General features: G+C 44.3%; 1 protein-coding gene across 2 annotated transcripts; it reads right to left on the bottom strand.

Annotated features, from left to right (window-relative positions):
• Nucleotides 1–392: 392 nt before the first annotated feature.
• Nucleotides 393–8,369, bottom strand: LOC115247182 (sodium/glucose cotransporter 4-like). Of its 2 annotated transcripts, none has more exons than XM_029827903.1 (12): nt 8,353–8,369; nt 7,644–8,109; nt 5,999–6,163; nt 5,799–5,904; nt 5,628–5,708; nt 5,298–5,503; nt 4,475–4,610; nt 3,997–4,104; nt 3,711–3,861; nt 3,267–3,435; nt 1,421–1,636; nt 393–801 (listed from the first exon to the last, which is right to left on the bottom strand). In XM_029827903.1, exons 2-12 carry the CDS (start codon nt 7,731–7,733, stop codon nt 484–486), a joined length of 1,746 nt encoding a protein of 581 aa, XP_029683763.1. In that variant the 5' UTR covers nt 7,734–8,109; nt 8,353–8,369; the 3' UTR covers nt 393–483. The 2 variants fall into 2 exon arrangements, with proteins under 2 accessions (XP_029683763.1, XP_029683762.1); XM_029827902.1 differs by lacking the exon at nt 8,353–8,369 and having other exon boundaries at nt 7,644–7,748; nt 8,038–8,336.
• Between the last annotated feature and the right edge of the window lie 18,558 nt (nt 8,370–26,927).

Here is a 26,927-nt window from a genome sequence, read left to right as displayed (position 1 = left end):
CGGAGGAAGCTCATTTCGGCTGCTTGTACCCGTGATCTTGTTCTTTCGGTCATTACCCAAAGCTCATGACCATAGGTGAGGGTAGGAACGAAGATCAACCGGTAAATTGAAATCTCTTCACCACTACGGATCGGTGCAGAGTCCGCATCACTGCGGACACCACACCGATCCGCCTGTCGATCTCCTGCTCCATTCTTCCCTCACTCGTGAACAAGACCCCGAGCTACTTGAACTCCTCCACTTGGGGCAGGATCTCCTCCTTGACCCGGAAGGCACTCCACCTTTTTCCAGTTGAGAACCATGGCCAACTGAACTCAACTGAAAGTGTTCACGCAGGTAGCACAAGGAAAAACCAAAATAATAATGAGAACTCAAAACCACAACACCAGAAATACCCGTCTTAAACCATGACTTTAAAACCCCCAACAAAAAACAAGATGGCCACTGAACAATAGTTCAGAACTGTGAAAGACATAACGCGAATTAGACCCAGTATCCATAGAGAAATACATTGATGGCTAGAAGCAGCAGGGCATTGATGTTGCAGACATTTCTCCAGAGTGGTTTCTCCTGCAGAGAGTTCAGTTCATTGTTTTCCTTCTCTGGGGCAACAGGACCAGAACCTGAGCCGTTCAGACCACAGATGACCAGAACAGCTCTGCGCCAGCAAGGTACTGGTTTCTTGGTTTCCTCAGAATCATTGCTAGGTTCCGGGTCCAGAGCTTCAGGGACTCCGACGTCAACTATAAGGTCAACACGAGGCTCCTGGCTAAATCTGGACCACCAGGTGAGACGGTACAGCTGCAGAGCAAAGACCAGCATCATCATCATTACCAATATCATCATTATTTTGATTCTTTCAGTTTAAAAATCTATTGTACAACACTTTTGAGCATCTTTAAAGTTGATTGTCCTATTTAAACATGAACGTTACTGAACCTGCCTTTTCACATTTCATACTGATTTTTATTTGCCTCCTTTTGACATTGTATGTTAGACATACAGCTTCTTGACACCTGAGCCAGTGGGGATAAGTTGGATGACTTTATTCTGTTTTGGGAGGTTACATCACGTTGCTATGATCTTATTTACCCACTTTTTCACTTTTCAGGAACATCAAAAGGTTTTGAATTGTCTAGTCAGAAGGTGTGGTTAATCTCAACATTTGTAGTGCGGTAACCAGTGATCAGAACTATCAAGTACTGATACTTCAGCACCTTTAGGGTGTGATAGTGGGATGGTTGTACAATTTTTAAACCACGGACATTCACTCCACTGCTCTGCTCAGGCAAATATGCTTGTTTTGAGTATTGGTATGCTAGTGTGCTAAATGAATAAAGGCAATGACTTTTGGTAGATTTTATGCATTTGTAAGGTTTAAAAGAAAATGTTAATAGCAAATGTCTGATATGTTCCTTACATGTTCTTCAGCTATTGGTGCTGTGGCCAGGCTGACTGTCACAATCACAATACATGAGATCGAGAAGAGGATCATGGCGAAGTACAGGTAGTGGACACGAGCCAGGACAGCTGGTCGCAGATCATCCTGACCACAGGCAGGATGACTGGTGGAGAACTCCAGAATCATGCGGGTCAGTCCAACAACTAGTCCCACGATGAGACCCCAGAACGCCCCCTAAGACACAGACACATAACATAAACTGCAGATACTTGTATGACAGCAGGTTGTGGAGATTTCTGTCATCCTTGAGCACCAAACCCTGGCAGGACTGCAGAAACTGAAGATTATTTGCTGTAATCATGTTAAAAGAGGTCATTACAGAGCTGCACGTGCATATATACAACATATACACAGAAGCATACACACATGCATAGAGACACTCACACACATATGCACACACACACAATGTAACCCCTAAAACCAAATACCATAAATTCAGCACTATAAATCGTTACTTTTTCCCCGGGCTTTGACCAATTCAGCTTATAGAGTGGTGTGGTTTATTTATGGATTTTTAGGACTTACTCAATAGCACAGGAACAACTGCTGACGATGCAGCTTTTAAGTTGCAGCTCATCAACAGCAGGTCAGCTTGTTATTTTTTTAACCCACATGTTACACGAATGACATTGTACAGCTTTCTTACTGCCGTGTTTAGTAATTAAACATTTAAAATGAACTTTCTGTGGACCATAAAGAATTCATGTTTCCAAGTGGCCCCCTGCAGGTATGCTCTATCGTGCAGTATTTACAGTAAATAAATAAACCCTCCAACCAGTCAAAATCTTAAAAGGGGAGGGGGGAGGGGCTGTGAGACAGGGACGTGGCCTGTGGTTTCCATTAGCCTTAGAAAGGTGCAAAACCTTATCAGCCCAATGTGAAACAGGGAATGGAAAAAACCTCTGAAATATCATTAAAGGTTTTACATGAGGAATATTAGATGTTTCATCATAGAAATATGTAGCAGCATTGCGGTGACATACTCCCCTCATACGTGGTCTTTCCAAACATACTGTCTTTGCTGATGTACCGTACTCATCCCGTGTCCTCTTGTCTTCAATAATGTCAATCTTTATTCCAGCCAAGTCTCGCAAGGTAAGATTTCATGAGTATTACGAAGCTTGCGCCCAAAACGCCCAAAAGGAAATGCATACAAACTACAACTGTGATTAACCGGGATTAAAGAAGATCACCTTTATTTTGCCAAAGCCTGTAATGGAAACCCAGTTTGTGTTCCAGTTGAGGGCCAGAGATTCAGGTGCACAGTTCCCAGGACTCTGGGTCAATATTGGAGCTTACCCCAGAGAAGCTTTATTCACATCTCCATTGATATTTAATGCTCTCAACAGCTGCAGAGTTTTCTTGATGACAGATAATAAAAGGTACCCTAGTTGGGACTCCACATCTGTCCTAGATAAATTCAGAGCTCATGTGGGCACAGTGACAGCATGGCAAGGAAGGGTGTGAGTGGTGTTGTCATTTAATCTCACGAATGTTGGACTAAATGATTTGGTCAAAGCAGAGGAGTTTCTGAAGGAATCAGAAGGTTCCTGGATTAATCATGGGTCAACGGGGTCCAAGGGTCCATGCTGCATGTTTGACGTATCAATGTGTATGACTGATTCTGCCAGTTTCTACCATCACTATGTGAATGGATGAACCACCAAGAGCTCAAAGATCTCTACTAAAGTGCTGCATCAACAAGAAATAAGTGAGGTTCTTGATGCCTCACACATGTTAGAGTAGAAAGTGTAGTGTGTGTTTATATACAGTATGAGGGCACAGAATGTCCAGATTGTCTCACCTGCTCATTTGCACGGGGCCAGAAGATAGCCAAAATAAAGACAGCGGTAACAGGTGGAACTAAAGAACTGGCCACCGACTGGAGGTAATCAAAGAGGTGTCCACTGTTGGATGCCTGGATGACTGGAATCCATAACAGACTAATGGACACCAAGATAACAATGACAGCCCTGAAACAGAGAGAATGGGGTCATTTTATGATGAAACTGAAAGAAAGGCAAAACTTAAAGGAGTGCATTAAGAGACAGATGAAATTTGTCTGACAAGAAAAAAGTTTACAGGAATAAAGTGGAAAAAGGAAGCGGAAAAAAACCATTTCATTGGGAATACATGAAAACCTTCACAAACTGTCAACAGAGGAAAAGTGGATCGTGCAAGGAGAACACATTTTTATCAGTGTAGCTGTGGCCCCCCAGCCATCGAAAGGATAGTTTATTTACCATACCTCCCAACAATCATGAGTTCCATTTCAGAAGCCTTTGGCCTGGCTTTGTGGTAGAGGTCCAGAGTAAACAGAGTTGAGCTGCTGTTGAAGACGGAGGTCAGAGATGACATCAGAGCAGCTAAAATAACTGCTAGCATCAGACCTCGAAGACCTGAGAAGGTTCAAAAAGCAAGAGTAGTTTAAATAGTTATTAGAATAGAATAGAATAGTTATTTTTCTGTGTTCGTGTGTGTGCTTCTGTATGTGTGTGTGCGTGTGGGTGCATGTGTGCACATGTGCAACTCACCCACAGGCATGAGCTCCACCACCAGTTTCGGATAGGCAATATTGGAGCAGCCAGCTTCAGTTCCACAGATGCTCTTACACACTACTGGATCCACACAAGCTACCTCATCTACACACACACACACACACACACACACACACACACACACACACACACACACACACACACAAATAAAACACAGAAATGCGATTAAAATTCATGAATTCTGTAATTTTTTATTTTAATTGATTAACCTTAAAAATCTAGTTATGTTAAAGCCAAAATAAGTTAAAAAAAAAAAGTAAAGTGCAACACATTCACCAAGCAGCAGAATAAGTGCTGTGGGAACTTACTAACATGCCAACACTACACATATGTGGGGTTCAAGCTCATTAAAACAACCAACAAAACAATTTTAACATCAATTTAAAAAGGTTGGCAAAAAGTGTGTTGTTTTTTTTTAATATCATTGATGAGAACATAAAGTGGGCAAACTTACCTGGAAAGAGTATTCTGCTGATCATGCCTGGCATGGCGACAAAAAAGGTGGGCAATAATTTGAGGTAACCTCCCAAAATACTGCCACCTTTAGCATGAGACAATGATTTGGCTGATAGAGACCTCTGGACTACAACCTACACACACACACACACACACACACACACACACACACACACACACACACACACACACACACACACACACACACACACACACACAGTAGTATTAACTCCAGAACCTCATAAACCACAGAAAGTCTCACTCTGAATCTGTTCAGTCATCTTATTGATATCCGATCAAAGAACAAAGAGATTTAGGATGATGTAGGACACGTTGACCTTTTCAGCGTTTCAGACTATATTTGCAATGAAATCATTTGTGTTTTAATGAAGGACATGGTTTGCAGATCAGAAGCAACCAAGAGACAGCAGCATGAAGTTAATGAAGAGATTCAGAGAAATACTGCCAAAAAACATGTCAACATCTTAAGCACTAGACAGGGTTTGTGTGCATTGGTTCACAAGCCAAAGTCAAAACAAGCAGCTTTTAAACATCTTTTGATATTATGCACCAGTGTTCAGTCTGGTTTCTGCTGTGATACATTAAATTGCTGTTAAATCTCATATTAATGTTTTGACTTTACTGTGACAAAAACAATTGCTCAAACTACAGAATCAAGGTGTGTTAACACCTCCTTTAAAGACTCAGTGAATTGAGTTCAAATAACATCATCTGTCACAGAGCCAGAAGGAGCAAGAAGGAGTCAGAAGGAGCCAGAATGAACCAGTAGGAGCCAGGAGGAGTCAGTGTGAGAGACTTACCTGATCTGTGCACCAGACCCATGTAGCCAGGATAGTGAGGCCAAACACCATACCTGGCCAGGGTAGATCACCTGACACGGGGTCTCTGAACATGTTGAAGGAGTCATTGCGAGGCAGGTGACAGGTGGTGTTGGGAACTGTGACTGAAGGAATCGCTGACATATACTGCTCTACCAGGCCCTCGTACCATCCGATTCTAGCAAATGCTGGACATGATACACAACAGACAGACGTGTCCAGCATCAAAGTCTGGGTGAACAACCAGCAGGGCCACTTGTGTTCAACCTTAACAGCGTGTGATTATTAGTGGCAACATGTAAATCGACTTACATATGAACATTAGTGCTAAGGCTCCTCCAACCATGATGATGGTCTGAAGAGAATCAGTGTAGATCACTGCTGCGATGCCTCCTACAGAGACGTCCACACACACACTGTCAGCACCATTGCTGTCCACACAATATGGTAGTAGGACACATAGCACAAGCATTACACGCTTACCTGTCACAGTATAAGCAGCAGTGATGAGCAGCAGGATGGCTGTGGACAGATAGAGATCCCAGCCCAAGGAGACTTGGATGAAGAGTGCTCCTGAGAAGATATCTGCCTGTGGTCCACAAACACATTCATGTGGACCCTCTGATGCCCTCTCACCTCGTGTTTCCTTGGACCAAGACTCTGAGTGTATGTGCGTGTCTTACAGATAATTTGGTGAAAACGTAGAGGATGAGTGACAAAACCGAAGTGTAGATGCGTATCCTCTGCCCTCCAAAGCGTTTGCCGAGATACTCGGGCATGGTCACCACTCCAGCAGAGATGTAGACAGGTACGAAGAGCCAACCGAGAGCCACGAGCACCCACGTAGCCTGGACAAAGACATTAGGGAAAGTCCTTCAAGTATTTTTCATCAGTTTACAGAGATTTTGGATGTTTCAAGACTTGTGTAGAATATTGAAAAAATTTAAATGTAAAAATGAAATAATCAGTATTAGTTTTTTCTTCCTGATTAACACAACTTTTACAGAGCATGAACATCTTTCACATCAAAGTCTTCAGCTGCTTTCACTTAAAATGTCAAAAGATGAGATGTGATGTGTTGCTTTTGAGATATTTTTGTTCCTTGCTTGGTGAAATTAAATTAAATCAAATTAATGCATTAAATGCTTGACTTCTGTCTTTCTGAGCTGATCCTAAAGATGTTGACGTGTGTCAGACACGTTTGATAATGTCATCAAACTGCGTCGTCACTTGCAGCAACACAAGCCTGTCAGTGGAAACCTGCGTATATTGGTACGGCTGGTATCAGTATCAGAAATAAAGAGCTAGACAATACCAGTATATCGATATTGGTAAAAAAATAAAGCCAATATCAAACATTGTTTAAAAGGCTAATATATTTCACACAAATATACAGTGCAATCAGAAACTTTTAAGACGTTTTCCTCCACCTTTGTAATGATACAGTACATCCTTGTACTAAAAAATGCTATCAGTCTAAATTTGAAAAACATCAATCTACAGATTATTTATATTGAAAAGCAAAAGCCAGGACAGCCCTGTTCGTGACTTTTATGGACGGAATTTCTAGGTGCAGTCATGGTGTTGAGGGGGTCCGGTTTGGTGACCTCAGGATCGGGTCTCTGCTCTTTGCAGATGATGTGGTCCTGTTGGCGTCATCAGCCCGTGATCTCTAACTATCACTGGATCGGTTCGCCGCTGCATGTGAAGCGGCTGGGATTAAAATCAGCACCTCCAGATCCGAGGCCATGGTTCTCAACTGGAAAAAGGTGGAGTGCCTTCTCCGGGTCAAGGAATGGATGGATGGAAAAGCAAAACAGTTGGGTTGAGAAAAGACTTTTGTCCCTTTGCTGTGACTCTTCATTGTCTTTGGGAAGTTTCTCCAAGTCCTCCTGTGCTAGGCTCATTTGAATGGACGTGATGGGGGAAGACACCTCTTCAGGCTGCTCCCACTGCAGGAACCTCAGGGAAATATTACTGGCATTTTCTAACATTGTCATATAATCATGTAAAACCTGGGACCACTGATATCACTGTCCTCAGGTTGTGGCAGGAACTCAACCTTTATTCATGGTCTTCATGGCCACTGTTGAAAGAATCTGAATCCAGACGTCCTGTCCTGCTCACTTTGCTCGGACTGCTGCTGCAGTGCTTTCTCGGGGTTTGTTCCTGTCTATAAATCTGACTGTTCCTCACCCGACCTGCTCTTAGCGTAGACTTTTTTTTTCTTTCTATTTGTAGTTAAGCAGGTAACAGAATCTGAGTATAAGTTTAGTTATAGAGGCCAAAACAAAAAAATGAAACCCTCTTCTTGATGAATATGCTTACATTCCATTCATATCCACCGACTGCCAAGCCTCCCATAGCTGCTTGTCCCGCTAGCCCGATAAACAAACTGCTGCCAACGTTGCTGGACATCAGAGAGGCTCCGATCTGCAAACAGAATCGTCTCTATAAAACCCATAAAAAGTCATTCTGTTCTCCACATTATGTGCTACTTATGCTTGGAAATATGCTACCAGCTACACAAATATGTAGACTGTCATGATATCATTTTTTGAAACTCTCTTGTCTCTGGAAGCTGCTGGTAAAGTGAGTTAACTGTTGAACAGCAGCAGTTGGAAGCAGCTCAATACTGTGTGTGTGTTGCCTTTGTCTGCATTCCAGCCGTACGCGTCCACAATCATAGTATGCTGATAAAGCAACAAACAACATTTAGTACCGGAAACCAAGTCATTGAACGGCCAGCCAGGAAATACCCTCCGACAGTGCTGCGACTGGCTCTCCTCGAAGACTACGAGACAGAAGTTGAGAGACAAACAAGGATTTTTCTCCATATATCTACGATTATAATCAGAAACACACCTTCTCTCACTATTTCATGCACTATGTCAACTGTTTAACTAACTAAATAGTACAATTCAAAAACGTTGATTATGCAATGTGGTACTAACGAAAATGTTCCCAAAGGCATCTGCTGCTGAGACACAGTATTAAAACTGTTGCTTTGTGTGGATAAAAGACTTCCAGGTCTCACCCAAATCCCGACCACAATGACGGTTATGAAGTAGACGACAATCACGGCGATGTCAGCAGGTTCTAGGGCCAAATTTGAGTGGTGGGCTGCAGCAGTGGTGGCGCCACCAGCGCTGGAAGCTGCAACACACACAGGGAAATCCAAAATGTTGTTGCTGTCATGTCTCTGCAGGCAGGCGGCCCAGTCAAGAGGACACACCCGGCACCAGTGGAGATACTGGGAGAGTGGGATCATGCTTGGAGTTTTCAGTGAGGTCAGTGCAGACAGGACAAAGAGAAATAAGAGCAACCTATCTGGCCTCACAGAAGCTACAGGCCCTAAAGTCCGCCCAAAATACCTTATCTATCAATAATATGCCATCTAAAAGATCTTAATGAGTCTCTTTATACATGTGGCCACATGGTCAAATCATCAGAGGCTCATTCGTAAGTCCTGCTCTGGCTCTGTGGCTCATGATTGGATTGTTTTTATATTTCATGTGAAGCACAAGTGCTGCTGTCCACCACAAGAGGCGCCATACCGATTATTTACATATCGAGAAGAGCAGGAATAGTCTCCATTTGTGAAAGGGTGTTTAAAAGGTGCACCTCAAGCATGCAGAACTGTCACCATCTTAAAACATGAAGCCAGTAAAGTGACCAACTGGTCGAGTCAAGAGTTTAGTGTAATAATCTATTGTGATTGATTCTTCTTAGTCATTATTTACTTTGTTTATGTTGTGTTCTTGTTGTCATAAGCTTAATATCAATGTGGTTTTCATCACTATAACAGTTATGACTGGAAAATATGTTATATACTAAAACATATTTTAAAATATTGCCACCACAGCCTGTCGGTGTAACATAGGACAACACAGTTTTGCGTGTACAGTATATTGGTGTATATACAGTATGCAGCTGTACTGTAGATTAAGCTAGTAGAAGTTTTGTCATTGCTGCAGGAAACGTGCTGAGGAACTGGTCAAACTGGAGAGGTGAGTGGTGTTGCCATGAGGAAGTGCTCCTGTCAACAACACTTTTGATCTGTTGTTTTCACAAAATAATCTGCTTATTACTGTTTAAAAAAAGGGGGACATATTGCGATTTCCTCTCTGAGTTCCCGTTTCAAGCAGAATGACTGTGGGAGCCAGAGGGAGACGGACAGACGGAGCCATGGGTGATGACTGCAGACTGTCGGTGATCTCCATGAGCATTGTACTGTAATCTTCTCATGCGTCTGTGATCACAGCAACAAAGGTCCCCTCTCCTCCTGCCAACATCTCCCCCAGCGCTGCCGAGTGCAGTAATGACAGCTTGTGAATGTGCACGTGAACTCGTGCACTGAAAGTTGCAAAGAAAAGGGGGAAATCTCTCACTTTTATTGCTGCCTCAAAGGCCTTTTGAAAAGTCCACCGAGAGTGTCCGACAGCATAATAAAAACAAGCCTGCTGAATTCCATCTGAATTCCAGAATATCTGACAGTAAGATCACGAAAAATCTAGAACAAGTTCATTTAATAAGCAGGAAAACTGTCAAACCTGTTGTTGCACTTGTAGACATGATAATTCCAGACTCATGGATCCAGATGTCGCTTCTTCAAACTTCTCTTCTGATTAGTCAGCTGGTCAAAAGGAACTAATCCAACCTTTAATCTGTGAAGAGGAAGGCTTCTCTTCTCCTCCCCCACAGATGTAGGATGTATATTTGTCTTCGGCTCGTCTTCCTAATGACAGTCTTGTGCCCACAGGTCTGACTGAATGTTCTGATGAAATATGCAGTATGTAATTTTTATGGAGCTGCCAGACACTCCCATTTGATTCGGGTCCCAAATAAATAAAAGGTTTTGCTGATTAACTCTTGGAGGTATGAAAAAAATAAGTGTATTCCTCCACTGCAGTCTGAGCTCCGGAATCAGCTCCTCTGGCCTCATGCTCCTGCTTTTTACTGGTATTCATGTCAGAACTTGTTTAAGCAGCCATGTGTCCTCCCAGCTCCAGTTCAGTCAGTAAATTCCCCACAGTACTCACATCAAATGCTATCAGTCTAAATTTGAAAAACATCAATCTACAGATTATTTATATTGAAAAGCAAAAGCCAGTTCGTGACTTTTATGGACAGAATTTCTAGGTGCAGTCATGGTGTTGAGGGGGTCCGGTTTGGTGACCTCAGGATCGGGTCTCTGCTCTTTGCAGATGATGTGGTCCTGTTGGGGTCATCGGCCCGTGACCTCTAACGATCACTGGATCGCAACTGTTGTTGCACTTGTAGACATGATAATTCCAGATTCATGGATCCAGATGTTGCTTCTTCAAACTTCTCTTCTGATTTGTCAGGTGGTCAAAAGGAACTAATCCAACCTTTAATCTGTGAAGAGGAAGGCTTCTCTTCTCCTCCATCACAGATGTAGGATGCATATTTGTCTTCGGCTCGTCTTCCTAATGACAGCCTTGTGCCGACAGGTCTGACTGAATGTTCTGATGAAACATGCAGTATGTCAATTTTATGGAGCTGCCAGACACTCCCATTTGATGCGGGTCCCAAATAAATAAAAAGTTTTGCTGATTAACTCTTGGAGGTATGAAAAAAATAAGTGTATTCCTCCACTGCAGTCTGAGCTCCGGAATCAGCTCCTCTGGCCTCACGCTCCTGCTTTTTACTGGTATTCATGTCAGACCTTATTTAAGCAGCCATGTGTCCTCCCAGCTCCAGTTCAGTCAGTAAATTCCCCGCAGTACTCACATCAAATCACCATCGGTCATCAAATAGCAATTCCTCTACACGATTAATCCAAAACCACTCTACAAGGATTACACCCATTCACACATCAATCTCATCTACTGCAAATTAACTCTGATTCAGACACACAGAATCACCAGAATCAGCAAATTGGATGAGTGAATCAGATAACTATGTGATATCGATCAATGATGGATCACCATCACCTAGCCACACTCCCAGAGCCCTAGCAGGCCCCAGAAGTCACCAAGTTTGAACCCGTGGCTGTCAGGGAGTTCTATAATTCCCTGGGCTGTATCGTGAACACTGGTAGTGACACTAGTGGTTGCGTCAGAGATGTAGGAACCTTCCAGGTTCCTCCCTGTGCTCCCTGTGAGGAGATGTAGGGCCATACGGTTCTGTAGAGCTACAGTCTCCCCCACCTGCAGTTCTTTACAGCCACAAAGTTACGACTCGAAGCATTAAGATTCTCCAGAACCTTAAAAGAGCCTGAAATTTCAGCACAGAAGAATTATCACACCGGCTATTGGTTGAAATTGGGAGATTCCCCTCCTGCTTCTCTCCTTAGGGCCGTGCAGCCAGGCTAACTCTGTTAGATAGCAAAAACCCTGCAAAATACAATCTAACAAACAGCTCTAGGCTTTATTTCGCCAGACCAAATACACTCTGGGAGCGGGGCCTCAAGGCTAGAGCCCGCTTCCAGAAAACAAAGAACCATTGTGCAAGGAATTCATCTGTACAGGAGGTAGAGAGCGCATATAACATTCCCTCAACAGTGTCTGCTCTGTTGACAAGGCAGAAGAACAAGTCTGAATATTCATCTGTGAACTTACAACCCTTTTGGATATGAGCCATGGACACACCACTAGCAGGTCAACACAGAGGTGGTGTTGGGCTGTGATTGGGTTAGGGTGGGTGCTCACAGGAAATCTAGAACAGAAACACAGGAGACTCCGCTGACCTTTCTGGTAGCACCAAGAACCATTCTGATGAGATATTTGTACTGAGAGGTACAAGGTGTAAGATAGGTGGTAGATAACTGGCTGGCCATGTAGGGCAGCAGCCAGTCTGTCTGTCTTTAGCTATCCCAAACACAGAATGCTAACCTTGGATACAACAACTTGTCCTAACTTGTCCTTTTAGCACTGCTTTGACTATGAAGAATTTAAAACAAGATTTGGTCACCGATAGATTTGAAGCTTCTTCAGGACAGTAGATGAGAGTAAAGGTCAATCAAGGACAATTTACCGTGAGCCTCTAAACTGGTGTCAGAATTGTTGCTTCACAGTTAGTTTGGGCCAAAATGAGCACACAGAATCAGGGACACATGTTACTCTCCACAGCCAAATAGTGTTCCTTTACTTCATCCACTGCAGCACCCACCACCTCTGGATACCTTAGCTAGTCCAGCATGTCCATGGGGTACTCCAGGGAGTAGCTTCCTCCAGACGAGAGCTCAGCTTTTACAATACCTGGAGTTTGGACCATTTTGACACAGCCAGCAGTGTGCTAGGTTACCTTCCTGTGAGTGATCCTACATCAGTTCATGTTTACAGACTTTGAGGGCATAGTTGTTCAGATTGTCCTTTGTTCAGTGACGTTAGCGACTGATATTTCCCATTGAGTAACCCTACTTTATCTGTCAGGGTTGGCCTGTAACTGTGGAGCTGTAAATGACCACAGATCCAGTGCCAGAAATTGGATGTGAAATAATCAATGGGATTACTAGTTTCCCAGATAAAGTTGGTGTACCGTTCACATCTTTAGGATCGTAAGCGCTTCACATCCAGCTATCAGAGGGTCTGATGATGGCTACAGGAGCCATCAGTGATTTTGACATGGCGTCTACATGAGATCAGATCTGGGTGATGTACCACTGTCAATGACCTCTTCACAGTTATGACCTTTCTCCAAATCAAGAAGGAAGAGAAAGGTGGCTGTATTCAAAGCTGGAGACCTTTCAAGACTGGAGAAAATTAGCACCTCATATCGTGACCTTTGAGCAGCCAACATGTCCAACATGTTGCCAACATGCAGTCATGAGCCAGTACAATAGCAACTGATTTCTCAATCATAGCAGAAACAGCTGCTACAGATCTCAAACAACTAGGCAGGCCAAGAACTTCAGGGGAGAGCTTTGATGAGAAGTACGCTAGTGCACAATGCTGTGACCCATGTTTCTGCACCAACAGGCCAGAAGCACCTTCTCTCTCTCACTCACATACAGATGGGAAGGCAGGTTGTAGTCCGGCTGGTTTTAGTCCGGCTGGTTGTAGTCCGGCTAGTTTTAGTCCGGCAGGTTGTAGTCCGGCAGGTTGTAGTCCGGCTGGTTTTAGTCCGGCTGGTTGTAGTCCGGCTGGTTTTAGTCCTGCAGGTTGTAGTCCGGCAGGTTGTAGTCCGGCTGGTTTTAGTCCTGCAGGTTGTAGTCCAGCTGGTTGTAGTCCGGCCGGTTGTAGTCCGGCCGGTTGTAGTCCGGCCGGTTGTAGTCCGGCTGGTTGTGTAGTCCGGCAGGTTGTAGTCCGGCCGGTTGTAGTCCGGCTGGATGTAGTCCAGCAAGTTGTAGTCTAGCGGGCTGTAGTCCGGCAGGTTGTAGTCCAGCATGTTGTAGTCCGGCAGGTTGTAGTCCGGCTGGATGTAGTCCAGCAAGTTGTAGTCTAGCGGGCTGTAGTCCGGCTGGATGTAGTCCAGCAAGTTGTAGTCTAGCGGGCTGTAGTCCGGCAGGTTGTAGTCCAGCATGTTGTAGTCCGGCAGGTTGTAGTCCGGCTGGATGTAGTCCAGCAAGTTGTAGTCTAGCGGGCTGTAGTCCGGCCGGTTGTAGTCTGGCAGGCCAAAAGATGGTGCTGAGATTAAAGCAGTCGCTAAATCCACAGAGGTCTCGTGCATTTCATCTGTCCATCAAGATTCAAGATTCAAGATTCAAGAGTACTTTATTGATCCCTTTAGGGGGTGTCCACCAGGGAAATTAGCATCTCCAAAGATCTACAAAATTTCCCACCAACATTACACCCCATTAAACCTATTAAAGATAATAAAAATATAATAAAATAAGAAATAAAATAGAATAAATTAAATAGAATATGAATATAAATATAAAACTATAAAAATGTTCCAGTTCTCCTGTTGGCCCTCCTCCCCCCCTGTGAGGAGTTGAACAGCCTGTGGGAGGAGCCTCCTGCAGCACAGCTGCTCTCAAAACAGACTCCATTGCAACAGTCACAGATCCATTGATGACAAAAAGTAGTCCTGCCTTAAAAGAAAGCATACCTTTCTCAGCCCTGGGGTGGTGACATGTCCCACAACAGCTGGAGTCTCTCAGAGGATAAAAACTGTTGACTCTCATAAAACAAGACCCAAATATGTGATCTCTGGGCCGCAATACTGCAGGTTCACCACAAAAACCTGAACATCCACGATGACCAACGACACAGAGTCCACATGACGCCCTTCCTTAGAGGGGGAGGCAACCAGCAAATTGTCAGCATTTTCAAGGAGAGCACTCGCACCTGTGAATCTTCCACATTCCGTTGCGCCACAGCCTCATGCATGAAGAATGAAAGTGCAGCAACACAGCAACGCTCTAGCAGAGGCCTCATAGCAGACAGCAGAGATGCACAAGCTGGTGACATCGTAGCCATACCTTCAATACTTACATGATAAAGGTTTCAGCTGGATTAGAACCTGGAAATGTCCAGCAAAACCAGAAATAGTTAGTAGGTGACAACTTCCCAACAGCCCGTAAGGCGTTTCTGTCAGGGATGGTGAGAAACAAATCAGGAGGAGAACAATGACCACAGATGGAGGTTGAAGCTCTGACTCTGCCACTCAAACTTGAGTTTGCTGTCATAGCAGCTCCACTCCAGAGGCGCCAGAGTAGTGAACAGGTGTGAGGTGGGTGTGCACGCAGCACAGGTGCAGGAGGCGGGAGCGCTGCAGCAGCGGGGACCTGAAAGCTCACTGACCCCGATTGTTTTGAGAGGCGGGTGGGTCCTGATTTGAGTCTTTCCTTTTGTTGAAGTCTGATGCACTTTATTGATCCCATCATTGGACCTACAAAATTGCGCCATTTGTATCACTCCAGTTAGCGACCCGATCCTGATTAGCAATCTGTGAATTAACATTTGACAGGAACATAGTCGCTGCTAATGTATTTAGCAAACAGAATCAATTCAAGATACAAATATTACAGAGCTCTGGGCCAGTTCATAACCCTAGCAACAACAGAGTCAATTGTCAGGGCATGAAGTCTGACGACCTAACTATCCCTTGACCCAGTCTTTTATAGAAAGACATATGTAAATTATTGATGCTAATTCAGTCCAATCCAGTCCTTCTTCTTGGATGACCCCATCTTCTTCTTCCAGCCTCCTTTGGTGTTGGTGTGGTCCTTCTTGTCCATTATCTTCTCCAGATGGCCAGGTCCGAAGTCATATTCCTGCCAAGGAACTTATCAACACCAGTAAACTACGTTGTCATGTTTTACGATGGGGATCTACCCTTTCCTGTCTGGCTGGCTCCAACTGTCTGACCAGTCTTCAGGTCAAGGAAGGGTCAACTGACTTGCTTATGTGTATTCCTACTAAAGAGTATATAGTATTCCTAACTTCTAAACTAACTGTAACATAAAACAAAACATATAGTATAACACATGCTAATAAGATAAAAGATGCTAACAAGATAAAATAATTATCTTCAATCCCCCTTTTGGCCTAGCCTAAACTAGGCCAATACTACCAAATTATTGTCAATTCCCTTAAATCTCTCCATCACTTACTCCCATCAAGGGAATGGTTTCCCTTCGAATTTGAGCCATCTGGTAAGGAGGGGGTTGCTTTCCTTCAATTGCAGTTACGATTATACGATTACATAGAGAATACAAGGAATACAACAACAACCACACAAAATTAAGCCGGCAGTTGCAGAAATTAATGACATCAAAACAGATAGAGTGATCACTTTCCATTTACCAAACATTCTATCCATCCATTTCTCTAGTGGATTAGTTACACCAGAATGCTCCTTCATTTCGTCTGACAATGTCTGCAAACCTTCCAGTGCCCGGGTCACAGAACCATCTGGAGCTGTATTATTAGGAATGAATGTACAACATTGATCTCCAAACATAGCGCAAACCCCTCCTTTTTCTGCTAAAAGCATATCAAGTGCCATTCTATTTTGCACAGTCATCAAAGAAGTGGCTGCAACCTGTTCTGACAGGCCAGCCACTGCATCTCTGGTGAGATTCGCCAGTCGCTGCACATTCTAATGAACATAATTGATTCTATCCACATTCTTATTTGGAGTTATAGGAAACAGTGCAGAGATTAAAGGTACATTTTCGAATCCAGCTGATACCTGGTCCACTAATTTATATTCATCAGGGACTCCCCTTGGAATTCCAATTGAATCAATATATGTTGGGGATCTCTGTGTGAGATCAAATTATGTTCTCCTCCTATGTCTAATTGGAGGTAGCACCTGCTCCCCCTTTGGACTTAATAAAGTGATAGGGAGTAGGAGACGAACCAGAGTACATGTTCCTGACCAATCGGGTGGGATTGCTGGCATCAGGGTGTGTGGATCACAGTGCCAAAACAAATCAGCTTGATGAACTGGAAAGTGTGAAGCCATGTAGTGACATTTACCATGTACTTACACCATGTTGAAGGCAAGTCACCTACCAACCTTCTTCCCGTTCGTGACAAGCAGGTAAAATTAGATCTGACTGAAACAAATGTAGGAGGAGCTGTCTTATTCGAGACCACTGGAAAAAGAGCTGACAAAGTGGAACAATGTCCTGTTAGGATTATCATACATGTGTAAACTTAACATACAATGAAATCCCTGAGGGTCTGCTTCTACAAGCAATGGGGCCGGGGCAGTATATAAAGTAGGTCTAGCAGCAGAGCAGGCAACACAATTTGTCATTTTTTGATCCTTTGCTGTAGCCTGGATCCATTCCAACCAAATATTTACATCCCCATAGCCTGTAGCAATCTTCACCCCATCTTCCGCAGTAAATTTACTGAAATCTACTGCTACTACATTAGGATCGGCCACTGGAGTTGCCAAAGTTGGTACAGGGATTGAATTATTCCTAAAATTAATTTGAATTATACCTTTAGGATCTTGACCTCCAACATGTACACCTAACACTATGAATAACCTATCATCACCTTCATTATTTATTATCTCCGGAAAATAATGCATACTTTAATAGAGAATAATAAAGGATTCAACCCCTTATGATTCCGCCCTGCTAAAAGTCCTCTAGTGAATGTAATTTTTTCCCAGTTTTCTTTTGACCAGCCATGTGGAGGAGAGGCACTCCAAGCCTGCCCTGTCCACCAGTTAACATAATCCCAACCTGAACACATTGCCCCAAAACATGGCCCATAACCATTTTGGCAAATCTGATGGACATTTCTATACATACATAAGTAAACATCCATGTTCCTCCAATTTCCAGGGTCTCTACAGCCACCTATGACCTCACATAAATCAAACTGAAATGCTGTATCACTCCCTTTGATGTAATCAAGAATCACCCCTGTGTAACCCAGGCAGATCTCTCCCACGTTGCCTTGAGATCCTCCCCACAACGCACACAAAAGTAGAACTGTAATCATTGTGCCGTCTCCTTTAGGTGTTTCCGAATCTGTCCAAGCGTTCTCTGTGGATTACCTGCTGGGGTACATTGATTCCAGTGATACCAGAGTTAGGGTTAATGTGTTAGAGTGTTAGTATGTTAGTATGTTAGGGTTAACATGTGATGTTCACTCTACAACTTCAAAGGGACCAGTCCACCTGTGCTCTGACCACTTTCACTTGATGACTCTCAGAAGAACCCATTCAGCTGTGTGTTGAGTTCCTGGATCCTTCCTGACTGTTGTTACAGAGATTGCCTGTTGGGAGAAAACTGAGAGAATCGTTTTTAGTTGAACAAAATAAGATTTATATTTCATAAAAGTGCTGGGCTGGGCTATGGATTTTCTGCTCCTATCGTGAAAGAGAACACCCCTCTCGAGCTCAAAGGGAGTGAATCCTGTTCGGGAGCTAACAGAGCTTCTTACTGACATCAAGGCTATTGGAAGTGCCTGTGTCCATTTCATTCCACTGTGAGCACATATCTTGCCAATTTTGCTCTTCAGTGTTTGATTCATTTTTTCTACCTTCCCTTGTAATTGTGGATGATAGACGGTGCCCAATGCATGTTTAAGGCCCAATGTTTTTTCTACTTCTTGTTAAAATGAGTTCTATTATCAAACCTAATTTGTTTGGGGAAACCATGTATCGGATTACCGGTAATCAAAAATTTAATAACACTTTTTGCATCTTCTGCTTTTACGGGAACCGCCTCTGGGCAGCCAGTGTATGCATCCACTGCCACCAAGAGGTATCGGAACCCATTGACCCTGTCTATCATATCAGTGAAATCTATAATTATTTCTTGCCCTGCCATGGGGGCAACTGGAAACTTGCTCTCGTGTGGTCGAATTGTTGATTTCACATTAAAGTGTGTGCATATTGAACATTCTCTGCATCATTCGTGGTTTCCCGCAGTGTGTCAGGCCGTGGGCCTCTTCCAGAACGGCATCTACCAGACCGGGCGGGAGAACAGGTCTGCCGTCTGGGCCCCGCCAAATTCCTTCAACTTTCACAGCCCCCCTTTCCTTCCAAACTGTTTTTTCATGTGGAGAAGCTTCTTCTTGATCACAACTAAGTCTTTCCCTATCGTATCTTGGAAGAATTTCATGAACTGTTTTCTCTGCCAACAACAAATTGTAACTTGGTTTATAACCTGCAGCCTTCTTTGCTGCCTGATCTGCAGCCTCATTACCTCTTCCCTCCAGAGAGTTCTCTTTGCTGTGACCTTTGCACTTTACGACTGCGACCTCTGCTGGTTCCATGAGTGCCTGTGCCAATTGCCTCATCTCTGCCTCATGTTTTATAGGAGATCCTGATGCTGTGTTAAAACCTGCCCGCAACCATTGACAAAGTTCTAAGTGAATTGCTCCCACTACATATGCTGAATCTGTATTGATGGTCACTCTCTTTCCCTTTGATATTTCTAATGCTCTAATAACTGCCCTCAATTCTGCAAGTCGTGCTGACTCTTTACCTTTTATCTTTCCTGTTTCCACTTCCTCAAAGCCTTCTTCTGACTGTCTAACTATTGCATAGGCAGCTTTCAGACCCTCTTGTGGGTGTCTGAAACAACAGCCGTCTGTGAATAGTATTTCATCTGGATCCTTTAACGGCTCCGTCTTAAGATCTACTCTGATTTTTTCATCTTTCTTCACTTTCTCTTCACATCTGTGTGGTTCACCCTCTCCCATACCATCTGCCATATTGATCCCTTCATGTGTGTATGTTATGTGTGGTGCCGTTAAAATCTTGTCCATCCTGGTCTGCCTAAGTGAGGTCATGGTGAATGCTGCTGAGCTGACCAGTGATACCACACTATGTGTTGTAAGAACTGTCAGAGCATGACCCATCACTAAATGTGCTGTTTTTTGTAAAAGTTTTGCTACCCCTGCTACATGCCTTACACACGGTGGCTGCTTGTTTTCAATGGGGTCCAGCATTATACTTGCATACATTAATACTTTCCTGTCACCCCCTTTTTTCTGAAAGAGAACACCATGTACTGTATGTTCTCCTTCAGAAACATCCAAAAAGAAAGTATCTTTATATTCCGGAATGGCAAAACATGCAGATGTCGTGAGTGCCTGTTTAAGAGCAATGAACGCTTTCTCCCCCTCAGTTGTCCATGTTAGCCGGGCTGCCAAATCACGCATTCCCTGTTCATTCACCATTGCACATAGGAGCGTAGTCTTTTCTGAATATGCAGGAATAAAATGTCTACTATTGCTCGCGAGACCCAGAAATGACAACATTTCCTTTACAGTCTCTCGCTTAGGATGTTCAAGGATAGAGGATTTATGAGCTGGTGATACACCTGTACCCTGAGCAGAAACCACCCTACCTAAGAACGTCACAGAGCGACGACAACACTGAAGCTTCTTTCTAGAGACCTTAAAGCCCTTTTCCCACAAATGCGTAAGGAGTGCCTGCGTTGCCTGCAAACAAGACTCAGCTGATGTAGCCGCCAATAAAATGTCATCAACATATTGAATCAAGACCACCCCTTCTGGTAGAGTGAGGTCCTTCAACAACTTCCGTAATGTCTGATTAAAAATACCAGGGGATAAAATAAATCCCTGTGGTAAACGTGTATATCGTAATTGTCTGCCTTTATATGTGAAAGAAAAGATGTCACGCATAGCAGAGTCCAGTGGGAGACAAAAAATGCATTAGCCAGATCAATACATGTGAACCATTTATGGGAAGGAGACAAAGCTGATACTGCAGTATATGGGTTGGGAACTGGCACTGTGGGTGTTGTCACAATAGAATTAATACGTCTCAAATCATGAGCCATCCTATATTTCCCTTTTTCCTGCTTCTCAACTGGCAAAATCGGAGTATTCCATGCTGAAGTGGAATACTCAAGAACCCCAGAAATTAACAACCCTTCTATTGTTTCCTGAATGCCTTCCTCAGCAGGTGGTCTGTGTTTATATTGACTCTGCCAGACAGGGGTGTAACCCGAGACACTGAATGACACTGGCTCAACAGTAGAACACAACCCCACATCTGTCGGGCCAGAGGACCATCAAGTTTCTGGAAGTGAGTTTAAAGTTTTTGCACTGTCCGGATGATTGGTTTTTTCTCTCCCATGAAACCTCTGAATCTGTCGATGTTGTAAGATTACTAGTTAGTAGTTGTATGCATTATCTTGTAACTCTTTTCTAAAGGAGAATATAACAGGCTAGGAATCTGAGTAGAGCTCCAATCTGTGACACTCATTAACCTTTTTATCATAGGACCAAGGTCCTTTGCCTGATGTTCAGCATGGATGGCAAGGGTAACGTGGGGACACGCTTCCTCAGCCATCTCATACCACTCATTTTGTTCAGCAGTAAGGTCAACCTGCGCAGCCACACCTTCAGGCCCTACAAACAAACACGGTGATGTAATCATCCAAAAATTTCCTTGTAACTTTTCTCTAAACGCATCCTGATAGACCTCATTATTCTCACGGTCATAAAATAGAGTGACATGATAGGGATCAGCTGGCGGGGCAAAGGGACCCAGCATCGACAGCCAGGGCCTCCAGCTCTGAAACAATGCCACAACCCCGACACCAGGTGAGGTCTCAGGTTCAGGTTCTCCCCAATAAATATCCGCCCACACCCCTTGTTCTGGAAAGGGTGTCACACTCATCAGCCTCTGTCCCTTCACACCTTGGTGTGAAATACAGCAGTTCAGTTTCAGTCCATTAGGAAATTGCACCACAAGAGCTTTGCCCCCACACAGAATAGCTGCTCCTGTCCTTACAAGGAGATCTCGTCCCAACAGGTTGATAGGGCAATGTGGTGAAATGACAAAGGGGTGCAACACAGTCTGTCCAGCAAAACGAGTCACTAATGGCACAGAAAACGGCAGTCTCTCCGGGCTTCCTGAGAACCCCACAAGCTCGATGGTGTCAGATCAAGTCAGCTCCGGTGATAAATTCCATGAGATGATGGAACACTGCCTGGTACCTCCGGGTAGTTGCGATATGGACAGTCCCTTTGCCAATGACCATACCCTTTGCAGGCGTGACACTGATCTCGGCCTAAGTACCCGCCTATCAAGCCGTATCCCTGCCCGCCGCGTCTCCCACACATGCCTCCCCTTGGACTGACCCAATACGGGTTTATCGGAGCAAAATCTTGTTGCGGACCTAACGGATCTGGCTGCACCTGCCGAGAAAACTGCTGAACCATCTGTTTCTCTTCCTTGTGTTTATCGTTAAGCTTTTTCAGTGCTTCATCTAACTGCATTTTTAGGAGCTGTTCCTGCGCTGTCATCACCTCCTCTTTCTTTCCCTGTTGTTTAGAACCAGGATGGTACCCTGTGGCACACATCCATTCCTCTTTACACCTCGTATGGAATCCATGTGCCGACTCACTTTCCTCCCACTTAAATCTTAGGTTCTGCATTGCTCCTGGAGATACTGGAAATATCTGTCTCATAGCTTCAGCAACCCTGGTTGCACAAGGGCCAAAACGTGCAGCATTAGGTCTATCTTTAATGCCTGCTGCTACCTCAACTTTATCCAAATCCCAGAGAGACACTTGTCTCCCTAAAATTCCTCTCAAGTCTCCCACCGCCAGCTGCATGCTCTGTGTTAAACTGAAAAGGGTAGACATCCACTTGCCGCCTCCCTCTGCGGGTGGGGGCATCTTATCCACCAAACAATTAATGTCTGTGATAGCAAATGGAACATATACTGGTAGCTGTCCTCCTCTTTTCTGTATCAGAGGGGCCTGTAGCTGCCGTCTTCCTAAAACAGGCCCCTTACTCCGCGTGTGTATTCCTATCTGACTCGCCTCCTCATTATTTATGGTCCCTGTCAACGGTACACCTCTATACTCACACTCACTCTCTTCCCATGATTCTAATTCATATAATTCTGTCTGAGTTTCAACAGGCTCCTGAACCTCCAATTCTCCAATAAATGTAGCCGGAATTTTGTAGGTATCTGTCTTATTCTCGCTCTCCTCTTTATCACTGCCATAAATCAATCTTGCCTTCTCCTCCCTGTGCTCAGCCCTGGCAGATCCTCCTGAGGGATCAGCTCTTTTCACTTGTTTTGTTTGATTGCTAAGTATTTTAAAGACATTTAATGCTGATTTTTGACTGTCCTGTTTTTTAAATATAGTTTGTTGGGAGATTTTAGGGCGAACCACCTGAGCTTCTTCTCTAAATTCAATTTTTCCTAAGTTATCTTCAACCTCTTCCTGTCCCTGTTTGATCCTGCTAACCTGTCTCCAAAGTTCACCCACTGTCTCACGTAACTCCTGCATTTCTTCATTTCTGTCCACATCTAACTGACCACTGTTACTAGTCAAAACTGGCAATTGATATGGGGGTGGGGAAGAGGTAGTAGGTAATGATGGATAAAGAGTGGTGTTAAGTGTCACTGGTTTGGATCTTCTAATGGAGTCTTCTCTTCATTGGGCACTCGTGTGACCCCCCTAGATCTGAAATAGTGCACCGCTGCACATGTCACAGCCACAACATGTATCCTTCGACGCTTATCTTCTAACTCCTTACCCTGTTTTTGCCACGATTCTCCTGCTATAAAACCTAATTTTGTATTATCAAGATGATCCTGTAATATGGTGTGAGTTTCTGACTCCCACTTACACAATGCTTCAGCTAAATTAACCTTCACCTCTGGAGGGGGAAGTATCTTCTGCTTCTGAGCTTCCTTCCACAACTTTTTTATTGCATCCAATTCTCTTTCCCTGTCCTCTTCTTTCATGCCACTCACCACCTGACCAAGAGTCCACTTCCACTGTTCTTCCACAGACCTAGGATAGGGAGAACATTCTCCCTGATCCCAACACGCTTTACCACATTCCAGTTCCATCTTTAACTATGCTCCCAAGTGAGATTGAATGTGAATGACTCCAACGGTCAACTCAATGCCTCAGTGAAACAAGCTTCTAGATCAAACGTCTTTGATCCGGTTCCACTCTGGGGGTTAATTCCCAAGGACAAAGAGCCTTTTAATTCACGTTCACTCTGGCACTTTCCAACCCACACAAAAACACAAATCTCGGGCGTCGGGAGTGTCCGTCCCGTCAACTGCGCTCCGAGTCCCAACCCAAATCTTTTTGATATTGTTAGGTTCAAACAACCTGAAACACGAGAAACACAAATGAGGCAAAGACAACAGTTTGAATTTTACTTGCAAGGAGAACGGAGAGATGTGCTCAGTTACAGATCTCCAACACGTTCTGACGCACACCTCCCGCCATCCTTCTTTTATTGAAATTAGGAGGTTCCTCGTTACAGAAGTCAAATGTGTCTAAGGGAGGGGGAAAACACAAGATAGCAGGTCTCAAACAGAGCAAGAGACTGTAAATCATAGAGAAGAAATGGACCACTTCTTGTCAAAGTGACAGGTTGACCTTTCCCTGAACCCGCCCACACCTGTCCCCCCCCCCCCCCCCCCCCCCTCCACCTCCCTTTCTCCCTCCCGCCTCCCGCCATTCTCCCTTGCCCGCCTTTTTTTAAAAAGGGAGGAGGGTCCCCCCCCCCCACCCACCCCCCCCCCTCCACCTCCCTTTCTCCCTCCCGCCTCCCGCCTCCCGCCATTCTCCCTTGCCCACCTGTTTCTAATAAGGAAGGGCGGGAGTTACAAAACAGTTACAAATCAGTTTTGCCATAGTCCTGACATATCCATCTGTGGGCAACATGAGTAGTTCTACATCCGTGATTGGTGAGACGGCTGTGACCGTTATAAGAGAATTGTGTGGAAAAGTAGTTGAAAAATCCACGGTGTTTGTACAGCGTTCTCAGGCGTCACCTTGTGAGCCTTTGCAGCAAGAATGGTCTTGGAGCCTTATAGTCAAACAGGGAGTTTTGGGTATGTGTTCCGTTACAAGACGGGGGAGTTGATTCTCTATCAGCGGGAAGAATCTTCCACTGAGGGGCCTATGTTGTCGGCTACGATGTCTTCCAATGACTGGGGTGTGTTGAAACTGATCAAACCGGGAATGGTGTGTGTGACTGAAGAAGGCTGTGAAGAAAGAAACAACACAGAACAGAAACCTTCCACAGAACAAACATTTTGTGAAACATTTGTGAGCATTTGGTTGACGAAAACCTCGGGTACGGGAAGATGGTTCTATCGTGCTAGCTACAAGATGCAGGTGGAAGAGATGTCAGGGAAACCGAGACAGTATTTTGTCTTGGATCTTTTTAACTCAGACTGTGGGGTTTTCAGCAACGTGTTGACTCTACCTCTTGCAGCATGGATCGAAAAGATGCATGAAATGGATGATAAAATCACAAAATTTTTTCACCATTGTCGTCTTTGGAACAACACTGTGGTGACGAAAAAAAGAGTCCTCCCTCGTGTAACCCCACACCCATATCTCAAATGTATAAAAGACGTTCGTCTGAACCATACATTACCCACTACCGGAGTGAAACACTAAGGAGAGCATGTCTACCAACAGAAGCGTCAAGAGCGGATCTGACAATCCGAGCAATTCCTATCTGTGGGATGAGGATGAGACACAAGCGGAATGCCGTCAACGTCGGCTTCGGCCTCGCAGGCTGGATTTTGACTCACTCATCCAACGCTCGGATCCCACGGATTCTAACGAGTCTCTCACTCCTTGGCTAAGCCCTCCACCAACCCCACCCCTCGGACGCTCGGCATCGGATCCTGGGGTGTCCAGTCCTCACTCACCCTCACTGACACCACCCGTCAGAGACTCGGTATCACTTCCAGAGCTGTCCGAGTCTCTTCTCCAAGGCAGAGATCCTGCGCCGTCTCCGGCTTCTTCATGTCCAGGTTCTCCAATCTCTGTGAGCGGTGTGGAGAGTCCTTCACGCTCAACAACCCCTGATCCGCCTTTGCCCGACGACGCATCGGATCTCCCCGGGGCTGTATGTAACGGTGCTGACCAGCTTGACGGCTGGGCATCTGAATTCTTTGGTCTGGTAAAAAAAGGCGTTCTTCATCTACTTAGCGTCGTCCTGGACCTGTACAAGGGTGAGGTTTGCAACGGATGTCGGATCGACCACCCCAGCCAGCGCCAACACCAGTGTTTGGATGTGATCGAACCGGGTTTCTACCGCAACAACTTTTACATGTTGATGAAAAGACTCTACACACCCAAGTTCATTCCTGCTATTCAAAATTTCCTGAAAGCGTGCGGTGTCAACGCTGACTACGTGAAAGTCAAGATCGCCGCAGAGAGCCTTTTGCTCGAGCTGAAATCCAGCGAATTAATCTACACTCCCATCCACCAAATGTACGAGAGTATCGCCGACAACGACAGCGAGATTAAACAGGAACATCTGGACACGGTGACTCAGTACTGGACTGAAAACACTTATATCTGAAAACACCATTTTCAGATATAAAATGGGGAGCTTCTGGGGAAAAGTTGTAAACGATGTAGAAGGTGTCAAGATCCAATTGATCAAGGGTCAGATAATAAACATCTTGTACCAGGCTATTGAGAACAAAACGGCTTCAAACAAAAACATCTTGCTGGAAAAAACCAGAACGTGTGCAGGACCCGCACTTTGGGAAGAGATGGTAAATGACACGATGCTTATGAGCAAATCTGGATTGTCGGATTGTTTTAAAGTAATTTTTAAAGAACTGTCCAACGATGTTGTAAAACCATGTCATATGATAGCCTTTTATGCTTTGCTCATTGATGTGACCAGCAGACTTGTGCAAAACAACCATTCTGTAAGCATCTTGGAAGAACTTGGAAAATTTCACGATGATATCTGCCTCAGTCTAGATCATAAAGTCTTAACTCAAACTCTATTGATGATAACGCATTGGTCTTAGACTAGTTTTTGACTATCTGTACTTTCACATTACAAATGTATTTACTCACAAAATGTGTATGCTAAAGATTTCTTAACAGCTAATAAAAAAATAAATACCTCTCAAACGAGCATCCCTTCTCATTCTGTTTTCAACATGTCTGAGACACGCTTCATGGAAAAAGTGTACTATGATCCCGCGCATCCCGGTAGCCTCGGTGGTGTAGAGCGGCTCCATAAGGGGGTGCAAGAAGAAATGGGAAAGACGGTTCCTCGAGAAAATGTTAAAACATTTCTACAGGGACAGGACGCTTACACTCTACACAAACCGGCCAGGATACATTTTCCAAGAAACAGGGTTTTCGCCCCCCGCCCTTTAAACCAATTTCAAGCGGACCTGTGCGATATGCAAGCCCTGTCGGAGCATAATGACGGATATAATTA

Source organism: Takifugu rubripes, chromosome 20 (assembly GCF_901000725.2).
Source record: "Takifugu rubripes chromosome 20, fTakRub1.2, whole genome shotgun sequence".
Taxonomy (NCBI): Eukaryota; Metazoa; Chordata; class Actinopteri; order Tetraodontiformes; family Tetraodontidae; genus Takifugu; species Takifugu rubripes.
This window is presented reverse-complemented; position numbering and strand designations above follow the sequence as displayed.